The following is a 26,232-nucleotide window of genomic DNA, read 5'->3' on the forward strand; positions in this document are numbered from 1 at the left end:
TTTCAAAAATCACAAATGCTAAAGATTGCAATGACTATCGGACAATTGCATTAGTAAGCCACACATTGAAAACCTTAAAATCATACATAACAGAATCCACATGAAATTAGAACAAGAAAAGTGATTAACAGATGGGTTTTAGAAAGGGTCTAGGAACTAGAGAAGCATTATTCGGAGTCAATGTTCTGACACAACGATATCTGGATATGAATCTGGACATATATGCTTGCTTTATAGATTAAAAAAAGCTTTTGACAGAGTTCAACATGAAAAGCTTTTAAGTATTATTAAGACCAAAAACATAGATAGTAGAGATCTACAAATTATATCGAATCTGTATCAAAATCAGAAAGCAAGAATAAGAGTCGAAGGAGAACTGACAGAGGAAGTAAGTATACTTAGAGAAGTTCGACAAGGGTGCATACTTTCACCACTTTTATTCAACTTCTGCAGTAAAGTGATATTTCAAGAAGCTTTATTGGATATTGTGGAAGGTATTTTGGTCAACGGAAATAGCATTAATAATATTAGATATGCGGACGATACGGTCAGATTTGCAAGTGGCATGGAAGATCTACAGTACATAATACAACATGTATACAATGCATGTGAAAGGTACGGACTGCAAATGAATCTCAAGAAAATGAAATTAATGTATTCTCAAAAAAAAAAACAAAATGTAGATAAGCTGATGATCAATAATACAACGATCGAAAGAGTAAAAACTTATAAATATTTAGGAACGTGGCTAACCGAAGATGAAGATCAAACAAAAGAAATCAGATCTAGAATAGAAATGGCAAGAAACACGTTCATAAAATTGAAGAACTTGCTTTGCAACCGTAACCTTAATATAGATATCAGCACAAGAATACTACGCTGTTACGTTTTTTCTATTTTCTACGATTCTTCTATCAGAAGAATCCACAGAATATCGTGGACTAAAAAAGTAACTAATATAGAGGTGTTACAAAGAATAAAGAGAGAATGTGAAGTCATAAAAACTGTTAAAATTAGACAGATTCAATATCTGGGTCATATAATGAGAGGAAAGAAGTACGTATTACTTAGGTTAATTATGCAAGGGAAGAGAAACCCAAAACGACGCAAAATATCCTGGCTAAGAAATTTAAGAGAGTGGTTCGGTTGCAGCTCATTAGAATTATTCAGAAGCGCGTCCAATAAAATTAAAATAGCGATGATGATTTCCAACCTCCGATAGGAGAAGGAACCTGAAGAAAGATCAAATGAAGTAAAACTGAGGTGAAGTCGTATAAAATATTTTCAATTTATAGTTAAAAAAATTAAGGGTCATTCATTAAGATAAAAAATATCTCCTAAATTGGACCAACAAATACATTTTACAAAATTTTATTGCAATCGGTTCAGTATAAATTGAATAAAAATTAAACAGGAAAACTAGTAGTGCCGAATATTTGTTGATCTAGTAAGTTACTGATAATCAACTGATAATCAACTGATAATCAACTGATAATCAACTAAAAAAAAAAAAAAAAAAAAACAAAATCACTTTGTTTTATTAATTTTTGTAACCCTATGCTTTTAGGTGATTAGGTTACGCTCAGCCGTGAGGATATGAGTTTTAAAATCAACGTTTCAAAAGAAAGAAAATTAGATTGCTTATTATCCAAATTTAGTTTACATAATGTACCCAAGCAATTTCAATGATTTCTGTTAGCGACAGAATGAAATTAAAAATGTAATAAATTTATGAATTTGCTTTTGTTCTGTTTCTGCTGAAGTGTTTATTGTTGTTTTATAGGATAACCATAAAATTCTGACGCTATTTTCTTGTGGCATCTGAATGCAATTCATATTTTCATTAAGAATAAGCCACAATTTAAGATTAAGATAAGATTATTTTTGACTTTTCAATTTTGTCTTCGAAAATCGTTCTCAAAATACAAAACATTATTAAATTAAACAAATTTTCTTTTTTGATACTTTGTGAAAAATGCTTCTAATAATTTAATTTTATCTGACTTATTCATATTGACAATTCTGACATATACATTTTAAAGAGAATGAGTTGAGTTCCTTGGACGACTTTATTGTAAGATAGTTCATTCGATTACATGAAATTCAACCTTTACTCAACTTACTAAACTTTAACTTGACATCCTTGATATCCATCAGAAATAAATCATAGCAAGTGATTCGTCTTTAAAAAGACAGCCACTAAATTTTTCTTTTAATCATCTCATAGTAAATCATGAGAGAAAAAAAACAGGAAAAAAACCTCATAATAATCTCCTGACATGGAAAGTACTTAGCATTACATTTAGTTTACTCTCAATAAACACCAAATTTTCATTTTATATGTGTGTTATTTAAAAACATAAAGGATGTATCCTCGATGTGTTATTAACTTACTAGTAGTGGTATTTTTTTTTATTGATTTACTCCTTTAATATGGGTAACTAGATGCTACTGAATTCTACCGAGGAATGCCCAATTGGTCTCATTAAGCATAATTAGAGCCGCTTCTTTGATTTTTCCCTTTTTACCAAGTTTCTATTAGGACTATACTTAAATCATTCCACTGGACCCCATTTTTGTTTTCCCATGAGTGTTTACATATTTAAGATCTATCAGATTTTCTTTTTTTATTATAAGATTAATGTTCACATATTCTAACATTAAAGGGTCTTGAGATTTCACCTAAGTAAAAATGATCGCATTCAGACGGTCTTCTATAAACACAATTCTTTATTCGTTCTTGTTTATTGTTAGGTTTATCTCGTTGGTAATCTCGTATTATAAGATTAATGTTCACTTATTCTAACATTTTAGGGTCTTGAGGTTTCACCTAAGTGAAAATAATCGTATTCAGACGGTATTTTATAAATACAATATTTATTCTTTCTTGTTTATTGTTGTGTTTATCTCGTATGTGATCCCATATTATTTCTTGTGGATGCTGTAGACTTCCATCCTAAGTTGTTCAGTTCCATTCGGTATTAACTCTTATTTATAAATGATAATTATTTTTTAATAAAAGAGATGTTAACAAACATAAATTATAATTGTATAATGAAGTGTTTATAAAATAAACTGCTTATTAATAATGGCAAATAGCCGAATCGTTTAAGCAGTAGTAAAGTATTTTTATTTACAACAGACCGAAAAACCCAGGAAATAAAAAATAAAAAAGGTGCTAAAAAGTTAAAAATTTACGGTCAGGAAATAACAAATTATATATACATATGTATACAGATCACGACATTGTTTTATTGACCATACAGCACAATGGCAATCACTGTGACATATTACACGTTTCCACCTCTATATTCATTTCACAATAATGTCGCATTGACATTAAAAAAATCAAACGAAGTTCTGAAAGAATAAACAAATAATTAATAAAATGCCTTCTTATGTTATATACCGTACAGGAAAAAGTACAACTTGTAACATGGTACTTTCAGGGTCATTCGATACGCGAAGTAATTGATTTATTTATTATTTTCTTTCGAAAATAGACCCTCACCAAGTGTTACAACAGTTAACAATACCATTAAACATTTTCAAACTTCGGGATGTGTAAACAGTTGTAAAAAGTGTCATGAAGGTAATGAAAAACGTATTAGAACTATCGATGAGGAGCGTCAAAAAAGGAATATTGATATTTGTGCTTCTGTGGAAGCTAGTACTCCAAACTTTAGACAAAAGATGCGAAATTCTAAATGAGATAAAAACTAGAAAGATGGAATACTTGGGGCACATTGTGAGAGGTGAAAAGTACGAACTTTTAAGAAATATCATGCAGGGCAAAATTAAGGGCAAAAGAAGTGTGGGAAGAAGAAAAATATCGTGGCTTCGTAATCTACGTGAATGGTTCGGGTGTAGTTCGATTGAACTTTTTAGGCGCGCTGCTAACAAAGTCGCAGTGGCCATGATGATTTCCAATCTCCGCTAGGAGTGGCACGAGAAGAAGAAGAAGGAAGCTAGTGAACACTGCAATAATGTACAAATTGCTAGGGAAAATAACGTGAATGCTCGAACTGTCCAGCAAGTTCTCAAAAGGAATAAGATACAACCAACACAAGATACAACCAACACAAGAACTGTTTCTGAAAGATAACTTTAGGCGGTTGGAAGTTTGTGCATTTTTGTTAGATAAACAGAATGAATTTTTTTTTAAAAATATCTTATTTTCTAACGAATCTTCATTTTTATTACACAAAAAACACAATCCATCCGTTGCAAGGTATTATTCTCGGAAAAATAAGCACCTCAGTGTTGCAGTGCGAACGCAGTATCCGCAAAAGTTAAATGTTTGGACTGGGATGTTAGGCGACCATATTGTCGGTCCATTTTTTATCGGTCTTATCGGTTAGGAAACTTAAACGGTCTTAAATATTTACAACTTTTACAGAATGAGATCGTTTCCGGAAGTTCGACGCCTTCCCGTTAATTTTTAGGAGGTTTATTTTCAACAGGATAGGTGTTCGGCTCACAACTGTAGAGCAACTATTCACTTCCTCAATCAAACGTTTCCTGATCGACTGATAAGTACACATGGTACAATTAAATGGCCCGCTAGATCCTGTGACTTAGCGCCTAACGATTTCTTTTTTTGGGGTTTTTTCAAAGAAAACATTTATAGCCATCAGTTTGAGAGGGCCATAAACTTAATCGAATTAAGGGCAAAAATACTTCATTTCTCTGCAAGCATTACACCAGCCCTACTCCAAAATATGAGGAGAAATCTGTATGACAGATTTGGTTACTGTTTAGCACAAGGAGGTGGAATATTTGAGCCCTTAATTCATTAATCTGCTTTCCTAATTTTTATTTTTTGTTAGGTACATTTTACGAAGTTTGTACGTTCTTAATTAGGTAGTATTTTTTATGTTTAAGTTTGGAAGAACTTTATTGTTTGTTTTTATTTAAAGTACAAACGATTTTTATTCTGATTTTTTTTCTTCTTTCTTGTCTTATTGTTATAAGCTTTGTTCATAAAATTTGTAAAATTTTCAGTGACAATAAACGATTATTACTTATTTACTTACTTATTTATTTGTATTGCTATTAAGACTAAAAAATAACCAAAAAATTAGTTTTAAAACATTATAATAAATATACTCTAGAGATGGGATTGCAATAAATCTTAATTCCTATGGTAAACAAAACAATGTCGTTATCTGTATATATATTTATTTATTTACGTATATCTGTGTTACTTGATTCGTGTTTCTATTACTCTTTTGGACTTAACTGTGTGCAAATTTGTAAATGGTGTGAAACTCTTTTCAGTCACCGTGTAAACCTTAAAATTTACAAACTTAAAGCAAACCATAGTTTATAATATCGAATCGTTATTAAAAATTTAAAATTCATTCATTACCTTGTAACTTTTACGAAAACTTCAGTTCACTTTGTAGTTATCGTTGTCAATATTGTATTCACCACTTATCTTAACAGAATCTTTTTGATGTCAAAAGACGTTGGCAGGCACCTAACTTTTTATTAAATATTTTATCTTTTTATGAATTTACTTAAAGCATTCAATTTTGCAGCTTTGTCAAAAGCAAGTTTCAAAAGGGTAAAGGCTCTTTGTACGTAGTTTATTAATATCTTAATGACAGGGGAGCAAATAAAATGTAAGGAAAGGTAGAACTATGTATTAAAAATGGCTAGTATACTTCAGAGAATTATAATATAAATTAAAAGCAATAAGTTTATTTTATCAATAATTCACATCACAATTCTTAAAAAATTATAACAGAGATATACTGAACGTTTAGTATTTATATACATAATATATAATTGCTCATAAACAATTATCAACCCCATAACTATCATATTTATAACTAGTTAAAAAAAACAAATAGAGGTTATATAGACTATAATATAACTATATAATAAATAAATAAAAGCTAAGAAAACGCTGGTAAACGACTACAGCTCCAGAAGTTAACATCAATGGAAACAACCAGAAAGCTGCCAAAAATATATCCGCTCCAATGCATCTAATCCACCACTCTAAACACAATGAAGGCAGTGAATTAACAGGTTAAGTGCCACTATAATTTTGTCCACGTTAAAGTTTCGTAACCACCAGCAAGATTTTTATTACAAAATACCTATAAGAGTCCAACGTGGCATCACGCCTTGACTTGTCTATTCGTGTAGATAACGTGTCGGCAAATCTAACAAGCGAAAGCGCCGTAGCTTTTTTTTTTCGTTTTTTTTATCAGTACTTAGATTAGTATCAGTACTTAGATTATACGAAAAAGAGCAACAAAAAATTGCAAAATATTGGCAAGAAATTCTGTCAGATGAAGAATCAGATAAGTTTGGCGAAACGTATCTTTCGAACGAGTACTAACCAACTGCTTCTAGTGACAATGAAAATGAATCGAGTACTATGGAACAGAACAAAAAAAGTAAACGTGTGGCCGAAAATACCAAACAAGATTTATCGGCGTCCACCAGTAAAGAAAAATAATATACAAATTTCGGATAACATGTTGATGCTGCTGTAGAATCTTTCATTGTCCAATAATATGAAGTCTACGAACTGGAAATTTTAGAAGAACCAATAGTATCCAAATCAATCAATGAAGCCATTGTCTGGGGGTCGGTCAAGGAAAATTTCTACAACACACCACACTAAACTTTTCGATTATTTTCTATCATTTGTAGAATGTGTTTATTTGGAATGCAGTGAGGTACGATTATCGAGGGAATTGGTTTTTTTTTTCTTTTTATTAAATATATTATAATCAATAAAAAATGGACCAATTTGGAGTATTAGTTAAAAAATAAAAAGAAACAATAGGATTAAAGTTCATATCTTGTAAGTTTTTTTTTTATTTTATTTGTTTTGTATGATGAGAGAGTGATATATCTGTCTCAAGTTGTCGATGTCGACTCTTTTATGTAGGGACGCTGGATGTTTTAGAATTTGACACATTTCAAGGATATATCGCTTGTGATAATTTTGTTGTTTACACAGTATTTTGGTATTCGTAAAATCGATACTGTGTTTACTGGAAATGGCATGTTGTGCAGGGCCACAAAATGGTTTATAAATCCTAATGTCGCTTTTGTGGGACGTTATTCGACCTTGAAGAGAGCGGCTGGTCTGGCCAATGTAGCAGGAGTTGGACTCTGCACAGGGTATATGATACACGACATTAGTTTGTTCTAGAGGGACCAATTGAGTTTTTGTCTTCGAAAATAACTTTCCTAAGGTTCTGGTGTTTTTTAAGGCTATTTTAACAGGTAAGTCTTTGAACAGTTTATTAAGCTTATTCGTAACTTGTGGGAAGGACGGGAGCGAAGCATATTTTGTGGTTTGTTTAGGAGTAAGAGGGGAATTATTAATCTGTATTTTGTTAGAAATGGACGCTTACGTAATGGACACGTAATGGTAACAAATTCTAAAACATCCAGCGTCCCTAAATAAAAGAACCTACATCGACAACTTGAGCCAGATATATCACTCTCTCATCATACAAAACAAATAAAAAAAACCCATTACAAGACATGAACATTATTCCTATTCTTCTTTTTTTAACTAATACTCCAAATTGGTCCATTTTCCATTAAGTATACCTAATATATTTAATAAAAAGAGGAAAAATAAAATAAATAAAAAATGAATTCCTTTTATAAAAAAGGTGAGTCCCATATATATATATATATATATATATATATATATATATATATATATATATATATATATATATATATATATTCAGGGATTCTACAGTATTCACTGCCTTCCCTCGCTCAACCGTTTCCATCTCTTTCTTTTGTCCCATTTTCCATCGTTTAGACCTCTCTTACTCATGGCGTCGTCTACTCCGTTCCTCCAGGATTTTCGGGGTCGTCCTCCTTTCCTCCTTCCTATGGAGCTCCATTCGGTTATTTTTTTTATCCATCTGCTGCCACTAGTTCTTCTTACATGTCCATACCGCTTTAGTCTTTTTTATTCTATGTATGTTAGTATGTCTGTTTCTATTGATGTTCTTTGCTTTATTTCGTCATTACTTCATCTTCTTCTTCGCAGGCATTCCATCTCTGTTGCTACTATCTTACTGCTGTTTTTCTGGTTTATGATCCAATTTTCAGCCCCATATGTCATAATAGTTCGCACTAATGTTTTATACATCTGTGTTTTTGTCTTCATATTTAGGTGTCTATCCCACCATACTGAGTTAAGTTGTCGGATTGCTGTTCTTGTTTGTCCTAATCTTTGTGTAATTTCTTTCTCTGTTGTTGCCTTTTTCGTGATTATAAACCCCAAGTATTTGAATTTATCCTTTCCTTTGATTGTTACGTTGTCATCAATCTGTAGATCTTCTATGTCTTCTTCACTTGTAGATAGGTACTCTTTTTTCCCGATGTTAATATCTAGGCCAGCCTTGGTATATTCTTCTTGTAGTTTCTTCATCATGTAGCTAAGTCGTCTTGGTCTTGTGCAACCACTACTTGATTGTCTGCAAAGCTTAACGTATATAGGTATTCGTTCCGTACCGATACTTCCATGCCTTCGCATTTTCTTTTCCATATAGGAAAGGCTTTCTCTAAGTATATTTTGAATAGGGTTGGAGATGTGGAACACCCTGCAGGAGCCCTTTTGTTGTGGTGAAGTCTTCTATGATTCTTGTTCCCATTCTAATGGACACTTTATTTTCTTTATACAGAGCTTTTGTAGCTTCTATGAGTTCCGTCTGTATTTCTAATTTGTACATTGCCTCCCATAGTTCTGACCTTGGTACAGAGTCATACGCCTTTCTCAAGTCCACAAATGCCAAATGTATATCTCTATTTTTTGCTTTTTTCTTTTCCAACAGTTGTTCCAGTGTGTATATGTGGTCTATGCATGATCTTCCTGCCGTGAAGCCTACCTGATCCTCCCCGATTTTGCCTTTTATCGCTTGCTCTATCTTTTCTTGCAGTATCTTCTCATATAATCTTCCTATTGATGATATTACGCTTATTCCTCTGTAGTTTTCGCATTGTTTTCTATCTCCTTTCTTGAATATAGATATAAGCCTCCGTCCATTCCTTTGGGAGCTGTTCTCGATTTATGGCTTTCTGAAATATCTATTTTATCATCCGGTGTATTTTTTTTGATCCGTATTTTATAAGCTCAGGTGAGATGCCTCCAGATCCCGGTGCTTTCTTATTTTTGATTGCTTTTATGGCCGTTCTCATTTCCCTATCTGTTATCTCTATTTCTAGTTGTGGGGATCTGCTTCGTCTTCGCCTGTTTTTTTTTCCAATGAATTGTGGTCTTTGTTCTGTTAACATTTCCTTGTAATAGTCCTTCCATTCTTTGTCCTGTATATTTCCCAATTTAATTTTTTCTTTTGAGTTTTGTTTCAATCCTCTCAGTACTTTCCATGACTCAACCTAGGAGGTACAAGTTCTTGTACCTCCTATGTATGTTTCAATATTTAAGTAGGTTCTTTCCCATTCTTCATTCTTTTGTTTTGTTATTTGTTTTTCACTTCTCTATCTTTTTCTCTATATTCTTTATAAATTTCTTCGTTGTTTGTAGTCAGCCATTTTCTGTATAGTTGCTTTTTTTCTTTTTGTTGGTTGATTTATTTCATAATAGTGCTGTTTATTTGTTATATGTTATTTTTCTCCAAGGGCTTCGAATGCTGCTTGTTTTATACTCGCCTTTATATGCTCGTATATTTCTTCGATGTTGCCGTGTTTATAACATCTAAAAAAAACCTACAAATTGTTTTAATAAGTATAAACCCTGTTCGTTGTTTACTTATATTCTAAGATCATTTCTATTTGGAGTGAACTGATGGTGCCAAAAAAAAAAGAATTAAAGCGAAACGTATTCAAGTAAAATTTTTGACGAAATAATTGACGACTTTCATTTGCCAATTATTGACCGATCAGACCTCTGCAATTCAACCATTGAATATAGTTTAAATTTTGCAATATATATATATGTATACATATATATATATATATATATATATATATATATATATATATATATATATATATATATATATATATATATATATATATATATATATATATATATATATATATATATTGAAAGGAGTACGACCGGCTAAATGTCAATACACAATGTGAGTGAGATTAAAATCTCACTAGAAAAAAACTATGAAAAAACTATTTCAATCTTTTAATAGAAAACGTTTCGTGTAGTACTTTCTGCACTTCTTCAGTTCTAATGATTGTAAAGTCATATAAAGATGTCAAACAATGTCAAATGCATAGGTTTAGATGTTAAAAATACATCTATAAATGTATTTGTAATATTAGCACTAGCATTTATAAATATATATATATATATATATATATATATATATATATATATATATATATTTATTTATAACATATATTCCAGGAATAACCAATATAAATGCTTATACCTATTTTTTTTCCATAGTAATTTATACCTGTATTTTTAATCAAAGCAATATAAGACGATTTATAATATTTTGCCTTTGTAGAGTTTGCCGAATATACTGTTTTACCATAAAAGAGATGCAAATACACGTACGCATATACTGTTTTACCTGTGTCATATTTTGAAAACTAAATAAGAGAAAAAATCCAAAAATTACATAAGAAAGGACAGAAAAAATAGCCCAGTTTCGGCGATAAATTCAAAAATCGATTTTTTCACATATACTATTTTACCTTTGCAGGCAAGATATATAGATGTACGTAAAACAGATTTTCTTTAATGTTTAGTTACTATGCTAGTTAAGACGAAAGAGATACGTTGAAAAAACAAGACAACTAATCTTTACACTAACTTTATTAAGACTTTTTAGATGTAAACATTTTTACGAAATATCTCGTATAAAAGACATTAGCAGCGTGGCAAAAGTTGCATATAGAATTTCATCTTGTAATAGTATATAACCATGAACTTATCAACTTTAGAAACCTAAAGTTTTACCAAGCGATTTAAAGCTATATGAGCTTAGTAAAACTTTTCGTATTTTGTATTCAGAAAAATTTATGAAATTGTTATGAACAGATTTTAGATGCCGCCCGAGAAAGTTTTTCGGTTTGCCGAGTCCAAGTTAAATTACAAAAATGTTTGTAAAACATTTTGTAATTGGATGATGACAAAACGCTCTAAGAAGATAGCAGAGTAATGGTAGTGTTCCGTTTATTGAAACAAGAAATGTCTTAATTAATACACTTAGTTAATCAAGATAAGCAACTTTATTAATCATACATATTAAAACTAGTTAAAAAATTTCATGACACTGAATCGGTGGCTGATAAAAAGAGAGTGTGAAAACGTATAAGGACTGAAGCGGCAGAAGTAGCAATTTTAGGTTATGTTAACCTGGAACCTAATTTACGTACTAAAAAATAGCTGTGATTATGACTGAGATAATAAATAGTATTACAAACCTTTTATTAAATTTGTTTTAGGTAAAGAAAAATAATTAAAAAAAAATAATATGTTTTTTGTGGAGTCCAGTGTGCAATCCTTTGTATTTTGTTTGTTGTTTAAAGAAAGAAAAGAAAAAATAAAAAATAGAACCAGCAATTTTCTGCTTACCACATGATCTCTCCTAGTAGGATACTTAACCCTTAATATCCTAGCGTGACATATAAGTTACGCAATATTGTGTAATTTAAACGGCTCCCTGTAAGGAAACTTGTGATAGGATCGCATAGATGGTGTAAGTATTGTGCAATTTGACACTTCCTTTAATGCATGTTTACTAGTTTGCAGACATAATGTGCGAAAATTTTGTGCCTGAAAGTTAGGCTTTAGATAAAGGTACATAACCTACATCTTTCAAATTATATTTAAATATTTCACTACCACTTAGTTCTGTGTAGCCCCAAACTTCAGTATTACATATAATGCAACGCTAGGATAATGTTACCGTATTTCAGCAAAAAAAAAAACATAAAGGCGGGTACACATATGCGAGCAGAACGTTCGCGAACCGTTTGTGAACGCTATATTCGTTAATTTGTACGATGGGACGAAACGCTTGCGAGCTGTTCGTTCGTTGCTCGTCAGGAACCGCGGCCTGTCGGTTTTTGGTGACGAACACAAAGAATGTTCGCAGTTAAATTTGGACGGTGTTCGAGACTATAAATTGTTTCTGCTAAGTCAGCGGACCAAAAGATGTCAGCAATCCAGGATATTCAGGAAGGAATGGCTCAGGGCAGCATTTTATCACCAATTTTGTATAACATTTTTGTTTCAGACCTACCTACAGATCCAAGAACTTCAACAGCTCTTTATGCAGACGACACAGCAGTGTATGCATCCGGAAAAGACGAAGGAAGAATCATCAGGAACATGGAAAATCACTTGGACAAAATCACGAGATACACCGAAAAATGGAAGATAAAAATCAACGCCCAAAAGACGCAGTTCATAGTCTTCAGCCAGAGTTCGAGACCACTACGAAACCAAATCAGAGTAGGAGGCAACAGGATCCAGGAAGAAGATACACTCAAGTACCTAGGAGTCCACCTCGACAGAAAACTCAACTTCCGGGTGTATACACAAAAAACTAAGATAAAAGCTAATGCAGCTAAAAGACTAATTCTCCCTTTCATTTTTAGGACCAGTCCGCTGTCCAAGGCCAAGAAGATTCAGTTGTACCAGGCCTATGATAGATCGGTGATGCTATATGCTGTACCAGTGTGGAGTTCCATAGCAGAGACAAACTGGAGAAGATTAGAAGCCACGGAAACATCATGCTACCGGATCATCGACGGAACATCATGGGAGAACAGAATCACGAATGCAACCATCAGAGAAAGGCTCCAGTATACACCACTGAGGGAGGTGGCCGAGAAAAGGACCAGGTATTTCTTCCACCAGGCCACAAGAAGACTCCATAAGACCAGGGGCATCCTCGAGAATAACAGGATCCAGAAGATGCATAGATCTACCCATAGACTGATCGACCATCTGATCAGGGTCTAGCCGGATGGTTGCCGGAAAACAGCCAAGCAGGGAAGTAGGTACGGTGCCTTAAATTAGTACCTACAGAAGAAGACGAGGATAAATCCAGACAAAGAAGTCCGGGATGCCGAGAGGTCAAATAATCAAGAAGCTGGCGGTGCAAGAGTGCGAGATATTTAATGACATGTCAAATTTTTATTAGGCAATAAACGTTTTTATTTTTATTTTTATTTTTATTTGCAACAAAATTGCTGAACGAGCGCGGCTTATTCAAAAGTAACGAGAGAAATTAATAACAGATAATGTAAACAAAATACCGAAATGTTTAGAATAACGAAGTAAATTAATTCTCGGTTTGTTATTAGATACTTAGGGTATTGAATAGTCTAAACATAAACATATTTTCAACGAACTCTTCGCGAACAGCTCACGAGCAGTTCGCAAACAGTTCGGCTCGCATATGTGTACCCACCTTAAGACGTGATTTCATTACCAGTGAATTATTTACTAAGATTTATAAATAATTGTTAACTGCCAGTTGGATAACGATGATCATTGACGAGATATCATGTATCAGGTATCAATTTATCATTCGTATTTAATTTAGCAGATATCATATATCAGCTCTGTATAAAGAAAATAAAGTGTCCATTAAAATGGGAACAAGAATCATAGGAGACTTCACTACAACAAAAGGGCTCCTGCAGGGTTGTTTCACATCTCCAACCCTATTCAAAATATACTTAGAAAAAGCCTTGACTACATGGAAAAGAAAATGCGAAGGCATGGGAGTACCGGTACGGAACGAATACCTATATACGTTAAGCTTTGCAGACGATCAGGTAGTGATTGCACAAGACCAAGACGACCTCAGCTACATGATGAAGAAACTACAAGAAGAATATACCAAGGCTGGCCTAGATATTAACCTCGCGAAAACAGAGTACCTATCTACAAGTGGAGAAGACATAGAAGATCTACAGATTGATGACAACGTAAAAATCAAAGGAAAGGATAAATTCAAATACCTGGGGTTTATAATCACGAAAAAGGCAACAACAGAGGAAGAAATTACACAAAGATTAGGACAAACAAGAACAGCAATCCGACAACTTAATATGGTGGGATAGACACCTAAATATGAAGACAAAAACGCAGATTTATAAAACATTAGTGCGAGGTATTATGACATATGGGGCTGAAAATTTAATCATAAACAAGAAAAACAGCAGTAAGATAGTAGCAACAGAGATGGAATGCCTGCGAAGATGCTGCAGAGTAACAAGAATGGATAGGAAAGTAATGACGAAATAAAGCAAAGAACATCAATAGAAACAGACATACTAACATATATAGAACAAAAAAGATTAAAGTAGTATGGACATGTAAGAAGAACTAGCGACAGCAGATGGATAAAGAGAATAACCGAATGGAGCCCCATAGGAAGGAAGAAAAGAGGACGACACCGAAAATCCTGGAGGAACGAAGTAGACGACGCCATCAGTAAGAGAGGCCTAAACGATGGAGAATGGAACAACAGAGAGAGATGGAAACGGTTGAGCGAGGGAAGGCAGTGAATACTGTAGAATCCCTAAATATATATATATATATATATATATATATATATATATATATATATATATATATATATATATATATATATATATATATATATATATATATATATATAGGTATCAATTTCACGGTCGCTGGTCGCTGGGTCATCACACATGTTTATAATATAATAAATATTACGATATTCTCGGCGATTTGAGGAACAACGATTATTGCCATCTGGGGATTTACCAACAGAGAATTTAAAGAAACTATTTTGGTTTTATGTAATACATAAACGCCTTTATGGGAATGTATTTCTTATTTCGCATTTAAGGGTTTTTTTCAGTTTTAGGCGCGGTTTTACCCTTAAAGAAGCACTTCAAATAGCTTACGGTGATATAGAGTAAGATTTAGATGCCATCTACATAGAACCTCCAGAAGTAAATGTCCTCACAGAAGAAGAATCTGGAGATGAAATTGATGATGGAGATCTTGACCATTTGCCAGGGAGACAACTTCGTTCCCAAGTCGAGGTAAAACTTTTAAATGATTTGGCGCCACTGAAGCCAGCGCACCTAGAGATGAGCCATCAAAATGTTCATATTCTTGGTTAAAAGGAGGTGATTTTCAAAATCGTCTGGATACCAACATAAAATTTTTCTGATTATGAGAATTTAACACTGTTAAATTGTTCGAGTTATTCTGGGATGGCCCGTTATTCCAATACTTACAGTCAGAAACTAAAAAATAAGCTCTTTTCAAAAATGTTCAAATTCAAAACCAGATATAGAGCATCGTTTTGTTAATAGAGGAATCGTCATAAGAGGAAAGCCAATCAGATTTGGAATTTAAAATGTGGTCTCTAAACACAAAAGACAGTTATCTAATTAATTTTAATATATATATCAAGGAAATAACCCAAAATCCAGCGAAGTAGAAATTATATGGAAAAGCTACTATTCCACTGCTAAACATGTTGCGTGAGTTACCCACCAATAAGCGGAACCTACCATATAAACTCTTTGTCGACAACTTGTTTATCAGTGTTAACCTACTATCCAAGATGCAAGAAAATGGTATTTGGTGCACTGGTACCATTCGTGAAAATCGTTTACCTAAGGGTATACATTTACCCTCTAAAACTGATTTTCAAAAACAGACAGATCGAGGTGAATGTAGTGACGTTATTGAACATAACAACGGAATAATTTTTGTACGTTGGTCCGACAATAATATTGTTACTGCTGCGTCTACCTCTTATGGCATTCAACCCATGACACACGTAAAAAGGTTTTCTCAGAAAGAGAAGAAAATTATTCAAGTACCTCGTCCGTGTCTCATAGGGAAATATAACTCATTGATGGGAGGGACGGACTTGATGGATCAAAATATAGGAAGGTGCAAGATTGGTATTAGATCCAAAAAATGGTGGTGGCCATTATTGGCTTATGGTTACTAGATGCATCACTGGAAAATGCTTGGCATATTTATAAAAAGACCAGCAATTCTATAAAACAAATCGATTTTCGCAGAGATATAGCCACGTCATATCTTATGAAGTATGGTGTAGAAGGTCAAAGAAGATAAAGGTGTAGGTCGACCAAAACCTTCAATTTTAAGCAGTTTCGGTAGTCGAACCAGCGACACCGTCAGATTTGACAGACAAGATCACATCTTGATGTATATTCCAAACAAGAAAAGACGACGGTGTGCATTTTAAAATTACACTTCTGTTGTTAGAACCATATGTAGAAAGTGTGATTTGGGATTGTGCATTAATTGTAATGAGCAGTTTCGTACATGATAATTCTCTATAGTAACCTATGTAAAACATATTATTTGTTTTATATAGAATTTAACAAAACTTTCGCATTTTTTCTTACTTTGCTCATTGTATGTCCTAGAGTGACATATATGTCACAGCTAATAACTTTTTTTGTTAACTTTTTTTTGAAAATAAGCTCAGAAACTCGAGAAGAGAACTTATACGAACAATAAATTACCATAAAATATATCATTTTTCAAAAATATAATAATTCAGGATATTAAGGATTAATATTTGACCATTTCCGAAGATGACTTTGTAAGCCGAAAGCGCTCAGCTAAGAATTAAAATGTTTTACACACTTAAAAAATATTTTCCCTTTCCATCTTTCGATTTGTCATAAGTAGACTTTGGCAAATATGCATATTGCATATTTTGCATATTGTGCATATTTTATGCAAATATTTCATATTTTGGCATATTTGTATAAAAGTTTGCATAAAGTGCATAAAAGTTCAGATTTTTATACTGTATTTGAAAATTTTTAAACATACCAATTTATTTCAATTCTTGTATAAAATTTTGTAGTCATTTTAATCAAGAAATGATCTAAGTACGTAATCTCTACAGGTAAAAATCATTTACAATTTCAAAGAAGATCAATTTAAGTAGCCCTCAACATTCTTAGAAAGTCTCGGTCACTGAGGCATTCAGTTATTGGATAATCGCTAAGGGTTCGCTCATTTGCATTTTATGATCTAATCCCCAAATCTATCTACAATTTATTGTATCTTAACAGCAGGTAAACGGCTAATAGTTTTGTTCCTAATTTAGGGATTTTCCAAAATCTCCCAGTTTATTGAATTAGGTACCTAAACATTTCTAATTTGATGCTCAGATTTGTAAATCATTTTTGTTTTGATATTCAAAGCGTAAACACTCGTTGTGCGTAACAAAAAGGAAGATTGTGATTTTGGATTTTTTGGATTAAACCTTATAAAGAGCTGTCTATGGATATGGGAAAAATCTACTGTTCAGTCTGTGGCAAAATTGTAAGTATCTAATATTTTCTATTAAATATCTAATATTTCATACATACAGGGTGTTTCCAAATGACACTTACAACGTTTGACTGTAGATACTTCTCGAAAAATTGAACAAAACGATATAGTTAATGAGGGGTCAAACTTATTTAATTTTCGAGGTACAGGGTGTTAAAATTAAAAAAAATTAAATTCTTTTAGTTAATAACAACAATAACTTTAAAACCAATAAACGTATTTACTTGAAATTTAGTACTCGTAGGTTGTTTTTAAATGAAAAATAGCTTCCTTTAGTGAGAAAAAATTGTCCATGGTACAATACAATGGTGTGTATTTAGAAAAATTTTTCACCTTTACTTTTTTTTATGAAGTCAGCTATTCTAAAACACAATTATTTTAATTGTAATTGAATTAACAAAAAAAAAACTTTTGTTGAATTTTAAAAAGTTATATGATGTACTAATGGTTAGTAACAAAAACTAATTTGTGGATTAATACTGCATTTAAAACACTTAGCGAGTGTTTTTTTTTTCCAAACCAGTTATTTGATTAACCAAAAACACCTTGTATATTTGTATATTTTAAAGGTTGGGTTAAAATAAAGGTTTTTATTTTTATTTATAGATAGCATGTGAGAAGAAATTTCAGATAGACCAACATGTGAGAACTTCTTCACACATTGCAAAAAAAGGAAAAATAGGAGGAAAACATCAAACTTCAATGGCTAAATGTTTCCAATCTACTTCAAAAAAATTAGATGAGCAAGAAACTTTTAATGAAGACTTGTGTCGCGCATTAGTGTCTGCAAACATACCGCTTTCAAAATTAGCAAATGTAAATTTTAGTTCGTTTCTAAAAAAATATTGCAAACTTAATGTTCCAAGTGATCGGTCTCTAAGAAGAAATATGTGAACGGGCTATACTCGTCGGTGTTAATTAATATTAAGGAAGAAATTGCAGATAATTATTTTTACATATCTGTAGACGAAACGACTGATTCTTCAGGAAAGTATATTGCTCATTTATTGATTGGTGTTCTTAAAGAAGATACCTTACCAAAATCTTATCTTATTTCATGCCAGCAACTTGAGAAAACAAATGCTTTAACAATTTCGCGTTTTATACAAGAAACATTTAGCAACTTTGTTTCTTCCGACAACTATTCCTTCTAATAAATTACTGCTTATTTTATCGGATGCTGCTCCTTATATGGTGAAAGCAGTCCTCTTGTAAATACCATGATATCCAGTGTCAAAAGTATTTCTTAAATCTCCTATAAGAATTCAACTTTATAAAGAAATGCTACCTAACATTCTTCTTCCACCACAACCTATTTTAACGCGATGGGGAACATGGTTAGAAGCAGCTAATTTGTATGCAGATCATTTTGTTAAAATAAAGAACATAATTGATACGTTAACAGATGAAAGTTCCCAATCTCTTTTGGATTCTAAACAAACTTTTCAGAGTAACTTGCTTCAACAAGAACTTTCATTTATAAAATCAAATTTTAGTTTTGTTCAAAAAACAATTACTCAGTTAGAATCACCAAAACTGTCATTGTTCGAAAGTACAGCATTAATAAAAGAATTTGCGTCATGTTGTCGGAACGTTAGAGGTAATATTGGAAAAGATGTTTTAAAAAAATTTGAAGCTACTATGGAAAAAAATAAAGGTTACCATATTCTTTCTGAAGTAGTCAGTGTTCTAGCTGGAAATATTTCGGAAACAATTAATTTAGAACCAAATGTTTTGGTTAGTTTGAAAAATGCTCCCGTTACATCAGTTGATGTTGAACGAAGTTTTTCCATATATAAATATATGTACTCAGACAGAAGCCACAAGTTTTTGTTAGAAAATATTAAACACCACTTGGTCATTTATTGTTACCATAATTCTAAATAAGTTTATTCATACTTAAAAATGATGTAGTTACTTAAAATAAATGTAAATCTTAATGAATAGTAGGAAATATTTAGTTATGTACACTTTTTTTTAAATAAAATTGTTACTATTTTACGATTTTTTTATTTATTTGTATGCATATTTTGTAAAATATTTGCATATTTTCGGGTAAACACGTGCATATTTATGCGCATATTTTCTACATTTTTATTTGCATATTTGCCGAAGTCTAGTCATAAGTATGTACAAAAACATATTGGTCTTTTCCTTTAATAAATAAAAAGGTCTTGGTCACAATCAATATATTCTACCACAGACGACCGGTTTTGCATACTTTAATTTACTATGTTTCCTCAGGTCTCCGGTGGGGAAAATAAATTGATGCCTATACAAGGAATGTTCTTATACAGGGTGTTCAGCAGTCAACAGTGCAAGAGCCGTCCCTGCACGGACCACAGGGCGCATGCATCGAATACTAGCGACAACGACGGCGCGTAGCTGTCAAGGAGAAATAAGACATTCTTTTTTGGGTTTTTGTTAATTTTAAGTTCTTATAAAATTATTGTAATAAAGGTGTTAAAGTCAGAATAAAATATTTTTTATATACAAGGAATACAGTCCACAATACTTCTGAAGGCTCAGAAATAAAAACATTATTCATGGTCATTCGAACGGATTTTATCAACAAGCAACAAGTTAGTGTATTTTTTATCGGCAAGTGAAAAAGTTTATATGGCATGGTATGTGGTGAGTACACATTTTTTCATTCCTATAATACCTATCCTGGAATAAGAGAGATATTAATTTGTGTCACAAGGTTATTATAATTTCGGTTTGTTAGGATTTATTAATAACAAGCTTTAAACTTTATTAATATTATACATAGTCGATGCAATGGATCAGTTAACAGTTTTAAAAAGAAAGCGTGGTATCTTTAAGGCACAAATTACAAAATTTGATTCATTTATAAGCAGTTTTACTCACGATAAAATAGTAGAATTACAAGTTAGGGTTGACAAATGCAAAGAATGGTGGAATGATTTTGATCAAATACAAAGTGAAATTGACTTATTAGACACATCAGAGGAACAATTACAAGAAAGGTTAGATTTTCAGGATGCATATTTTAAACTAATAGCCTCTGCAGAAATTATATTAAAGAATGAAGTTAATTTAAACGAGACTATAGCAAACTCAGGTCACAATACTAGTTTAGATCGAAATAGCTTAAAAAATGTACGGTTACCACCACTGGAGGTTCCAACTTTTAATGGTTGTTATCAACATTGGTTAGAATTTAGAGATAGTTTTACTAGTATGGTCATAGAAAATTCTGATTTAAATGATGTTGACAAGCTTCACTATTTAAAAAGGGCTTTGATAGGGGATGCCCAGGATGAACTGGAGCAGCTAAAAACTACTAGCAAAAATTTTACTATTGCATGGCAACTTTTATCTGAAACATATGAAAAGAAAAAACTTATTGCACGTGGTCATATTGAAGCTATATATGAATATCCAAAAATAACTCAGGTAAATAGTTTAGAATTAAAGAAATTGTCAGGTTGTATAAAAAGAAATTTAAAGTCACTAGGTATGTTAGGTTATCCAGTTGAACATTGGGATGTTCTTTTACTTTGTACCATAGAGAAAAAGCTTGATTATTACACAAATAAGGAATGGCAAGAAAAGGGTCCAGTTAACGAATTTTCTACGATACAGGAATTCTTAGCATTTATAGATCATAAAGTACAACACTTACAAAATTCAGAAAGGGATAAACAAGATATAGAGCAAATATCAAAGGAAACAAAAAAAAGGGTGCAAAAAATGACATTATCAAAGTCATTCATTGCAACGTCCAAACAATGTGCACTTTGTAATTTACCGCACTATTTTTATTCATGTAAAAAATTTCATAATTTATCAGTGTCAGCTAGAAGACAAGAGGTAACAAAATCAAAAGCATGTTGGAACTGTCTAAAGGATGGACACTTAGTACAACATTGTACATGGGGAGGTTGTAAACTTTGTGGAAAACGACACAATACTCTTTTACATATGGATGGTAAATTTATAAACAATTCTCATTTACAAACAAATGCAACTCAACTCAACGGATCAAAGGTTGAATCACAAATTTGTGGTATATCTACCCAGAAAGAAACACACACACAGGGAAATGGCATATCTAATCAGGGAAAGGAAGTATATATTCAGGGACAAGGTGCATTCCATAATAATACAATGGAAGGTACATCTCAATTAAACTTTTTGGGTCAGACAGGTTTTTTGGAATCACATTCGGGTGATATAGGTCAGACATGTTTTTTAGAATCACATTCGGGTGATATAGGTCAGGATTCAATTAATTTTTTAAATCATTCTAAGCAAGGTATATCATACAGATTAAAAACTGATATTTTACTTTCAACGGCCTTAGTATATATGCAAGACAAATATGGAATTTTGCATGAATGTAGAGTTTTATTGGACTCAGGTTCACAGTCAAATTTTATATCACGTTCATTTTTTGAAAAATTACAATTACGGGCAGATAAGGTACACATTCCGGTTAAAGGTTTAGGTCAAGGTATAACAAACATTTCTCAGGCATTAAATGGGACACTTTTATCAAAGTTTAGCAATTATCAAACAAATGCATTTTTATTGGTAATTGATAAAATTTCTGACAATTTACCAACTTTGGATTTAAACTTGGATTTTATAAATATTCCTAAAAACATTGTACTTGCAGATGAAACATTTGGGGTTTCAAAACAAATTGATGTATTACTGGGAGCATCAGTTTTTTGGCAATTATTATGTGTGGGTCAGATAAAACTTGGCAAAGATCAACCAATTCTCCAAAAAACTAAGTTGGGATGGGTTATTTCAGGGCCAGTTAGTCAATCAATTAAGGTTAGCAACAATTCAGTGGTATGTAATTTTTCGTCTAATGTTTTGGAAAACCAAATTGAAAAATTTTGGTTAATAGAAGAATTTGGTGCAAAAAAGGTTATGTCCAAGGAGGACATTTATTGTCAAGAGTTGTTTGAAGCTAGCAGGATTAAAAATGAAAACGGTCATTTTGTTGTTAAATTACCAACAAGGTCAAACATTTCTGACTTAGGAGATTCTTATAGTAATGCACTAAAAAGATTTGAATTATTGGAAAATAAATTAAATAAAAATTTGGAAATGAAAATTAAATACCATGAGTTTATGCAGGAATATATCCAGTTGGGTCACATGTCAAAGGTTGAAGATAAAACTGACTTCAATTCAGAAACACCCAACTACTATCTTCCACATCATGGAGTTTTAAAGGAAACGTCTTTAACTACAAAATTAAGGGTAGTGTTTGATGGGTCAGCTAGAACTGACAGTGGTTTGTCATTAAATGATGTTCTAATGGTCGGACCAAAATTACAAGATGATTTAATGTGCATTCTTCTTCGTTTTCGAAAACATAATGTAGTTATAGCTTCAGACATCGAAAAGATGTATCGACAGGTTTTTGTTTGCAAAACTCAGCAAAAACTACAACAAATATTATGGAGGTTTTCGGATGAGCAACCAATTGAGACATACAAGCTGAAAACGCTAACATATGGGACCGCTCCAGCAGCATTTTTGGCTATAAGAAGCTTACAACAATTAGCTCATGAGAATCAATTGAACCTGCCTCTAGCTTCCCAGGTGATTTTAAAGGATTTTTATGTTGATGATTTGCTTACAGGAGGGAGTTCAATTGAAGAAGTAAAATCATTAAAGGATGAATTAAATAATATTTTGTGCACAGCAGGATTTTCACTTAGAAAATGGGTATCAAACAAACCTGAAATTTTTGATGAGGATATTCAAATAAAGGGAGACATTGAACATTATCTTGCAGATGATGTTACAACAAAAACATTAGGGCTTTATTGGAACTCAAAGATAGATTCGCTTCAATATAAAATCAATTTTTCTAATTACACAAAGGTTAGCAAAAGAACAGTTCTGTCTTTAGTTTCACAGATATTTGATCCTCTTGGACTAGTAGGGCCAGTTATAATTAAAGCTAAATTAATAATGCAATCACTATGGCAATTAAAATTAAATTGGGATGAGTCTTTACCTTTAGATTTACACACAGCTTGGAACCAGTTTAGGGAATCAATTGCAGATTTGGAGAAAACTCACATTAGCAGGCAAGTTTTGTGTTCTAATCCAATTAATAGACAATTACATTGTTTCAGTGACGCTTCAGAGTCTGCTTATGGAGCAGCACTCTACATTCGGTCACTGGATCAAGGTGGTTCTTGCTTAGTTCATTTATTATGTGCGAAATCAAGGGTAGCACCCTTAAAAACAATATCTTTGCCTAGATTGGAATTGTGTGGTGCTTTATTGGCTGCCAAATTGGCATCGGCGGTTATCGCAACAATAGGTGTTAGCTTTGATGAGGTACATTTTTGGTCTGATTCAATGATAACTCTTCATTGGATTTTGGGCGAACCGTCACAATGGAAAACCTTCGTTGGATATAGGGTGTCGGAAATACAAAGGCTTTCTAATGGATATAGCTGGCATCATGTTGACTCGCATGATAACCCAGCCGACATAATTACGCGCGGATATGAACCAAAGTTATTAAACACTTCAAAATTGTGGTGGAATGGGCCACCATGGTTAGCTTCTCATAAATTGTCTTGGCCTACTAAGGCTTTGTCAAATTCACACATTTCTATCATACCTGACCAGAAGGTAATTCAAACATTTATATCAACTGTGCAATTTGCTGAAATTTGGAACCGTTTTTCCAGCTTAGCTAAATTGCAGCGTGTTTTTGCATATATACTTCGGTTTGTCACCAATTGTAAATCATCTAATAATAAGACGACGGGTCCTTTTACTGTAGATGAAAAAGAAAGAAGTTTTTTCTGTTTGGTATATATGGCACAAAATGAAGTATTTCATCAGGAAATACAAACAATAAAAAAATCAAAACCAATACATAAATCGAGTAAAATCTTATCATTAAATCCTTTTCTTGATGATACAGGACTATTACGAGTTGGTGGACGTCTTCAAAAGTCAGAATTGTCTTTTGACCAGAAGCATCCAATCATACTCCCGAACGGTCATGTATTAACTAAACTTATAGTGATATCGTATCATCATAAATACTTGCATGCAGGTCCACAAGCATTGCTATCAATAATTCGTTTAAAATTTTGGTTATTATCTGGACGTAGCACGGTTAGGCACATTCTGCATAAATGTGTTACTTGCTTTCGTGTCAAACCTACATTGCTTGTACCTCTTATGGGAGATTTACCTAAATCTAGACTTCTGCCTACAAGGCCATTTTATAATTGTGGTGTAGATTATGGGGGTCCCTTTGAATTGAAAACAAGCTATTTACGGAATTGTAAAGTAGTTAAATGCTATATATGTATTTTTACATGTTTTACAACAAGGGCGACACATATTGAACTTGTATATGATTTAAGTACTAATTCATTCTTAAATTCATTTAAACGTTTCATTGCTAGAAGAGGTCTATGTAAAAATATGTATTCTGATAATGGAACTAACTTCGTTGGGGCAAATAATCATTTGCAGGAGTTATATTCATGTATGAATGATGCAACGGTAAAATCAAATTTTTTAGATTATTTTTCGGAACATAAGATTCATTGGCATTTTATTCCAGCTCACTCACCACATTTTGGTGGCATCTGGGAATCAACTGTAAAATCGGTAAAGTTTCATATACGAAGGGTAATGTGTAATAATAAATTTACATATGACGAAATGTATACTTTGTTGACGCAAATTGAGTCTCTCCTAAATTCCCGTCCTTTATTACCTCTGTCGGAAAGTCCAGAAGACCTTGGTGTACTCACCCCTGGACATTTTCTAATTGGAGCACCACTTGTAGCACTGCCACAAGAAGAGCTAACTGAAATAAATCCGAATAAGTTGAAACGGTATCATCACCTGACTCAGATAATTCAGAGTTTTTGGGTACGCTGGTCACGTGAGTACCTCTCTTCACTTCAGCAGCGAACCAAATGAAGAACAGCAGCTGACAACGTGAAAATTGGATCATTGGTTATTATTCAAGAGGATGGTCTTCCTCCTACTAAATGGGAATTGGGTAGAATATTGCAACTACATGCTGGGACAGATAATGTTGTGCGGGTTGTGACTGTGCGTACTTCTAAAGGTGAATTCAAAAGGCCTTGTGTAAAGTTAGCCGTCCTGCCAATGGATGAACAATAATGGTTATGGTTTACAAGAAGCGTTGTTTGAAAGGCATCACTTAAGCCTTTCAAGGGGGGCGGCATGTTCAGCAGTCAACAGTGCAAGAGCCGTCCCTGCACGGACCACAGGGCGCATGCATCGAATACTAGCGACAACGACGGCGCGTAGCTGTCAAGGAGAAATAAGACATTCTTTTTTGGGTTTTTGTTAATTTTAAGTTCTTATAAAATTATTGTAATAAAGGTGTTAAAGTCAGAATAAAATATTTTTTATATACAAGGAATACAGTCCACAATACTTCTGAAGGCTCAGAAATAAAAACATTATTCATCCATCGGAATCCGGCTCGAAGGACCACATGAATAATGTTTTTATTCTTGTTTAAAATTCTTCTTATGGGAGATTTACCTAAATCTAGACTTCTGCCTACAAGGCCATTTTATAATTGTGGTGTAGATTATGGGGGTCCCTTTGAATTGAAAACAAGCTATTTACGGAATTGTAAAGTAGTTAAATGCTATATATGTATTTTTACATGTTTTACAACAAGGGCGACACATATTGAACTTGTATATGATTTAAGTACTAATTCATTCTTAAATTCATTTAAACGTTTCATTGCTAGAAGAGGTCTATGTAAAAATATGTATTCTGATAATGGAACTAACTTCGTTGGGGCAAATAATCATTTGCAGGAGTTATATTCATTTATGAATGATGCAACGGTAAAATCAAATTTTTTAGATTATTTTTCGGAACATAAGATTCAT

General features: G+C 32.6%; 1 protein-coding gene across 1 annotated transcript in view; it reads left to right on the top strand.

Moving 5' to 3' along the window:
- Positions 1–25,480, top strand: part of LOC140448811 (uncharacterized) — a 46,774-nt gene extending 21,294 nt beyond the window's left edge. The window contains exons 3-6 of the mRNA XM_072541929.1: positions 12,589–12,795; positions 20,179–22,144; positions 22,436–23,956; positions 25,325–25,480. Of these exons, the coding sequence (XP_072398030.1) occupies positions 12,589–12,795; positions 20,179–22,144; positions 22,436–23,956; positions 25,325–25,480 (3,850 nt within the window). The remainder of the gene's footprint in view (positions 1–12,588; positions 12,796–20,178; positions 22,145–22,435; positions 23,957–25,324) is intronic.
- Positions 25,481–26,232: the final 752 nt, after the last annotated feature.

This window comes from Diabrotica undecimpunctata, chromosome 8 (assembly GCF_040954645.1).
Source record: "Diabrotica undecimpunctata isolate CICGRU chromosome 8, icDiaUnde3, whole genome shotgun sequence".
Taxonomy (NCBI): domain Eukaryota; kingdom Metazoa; phylum Arthropoda; class Insecta; order Coleoptera; family Chrysomelidae; genus Diabrotica; species Diabrotica undecimpunctata.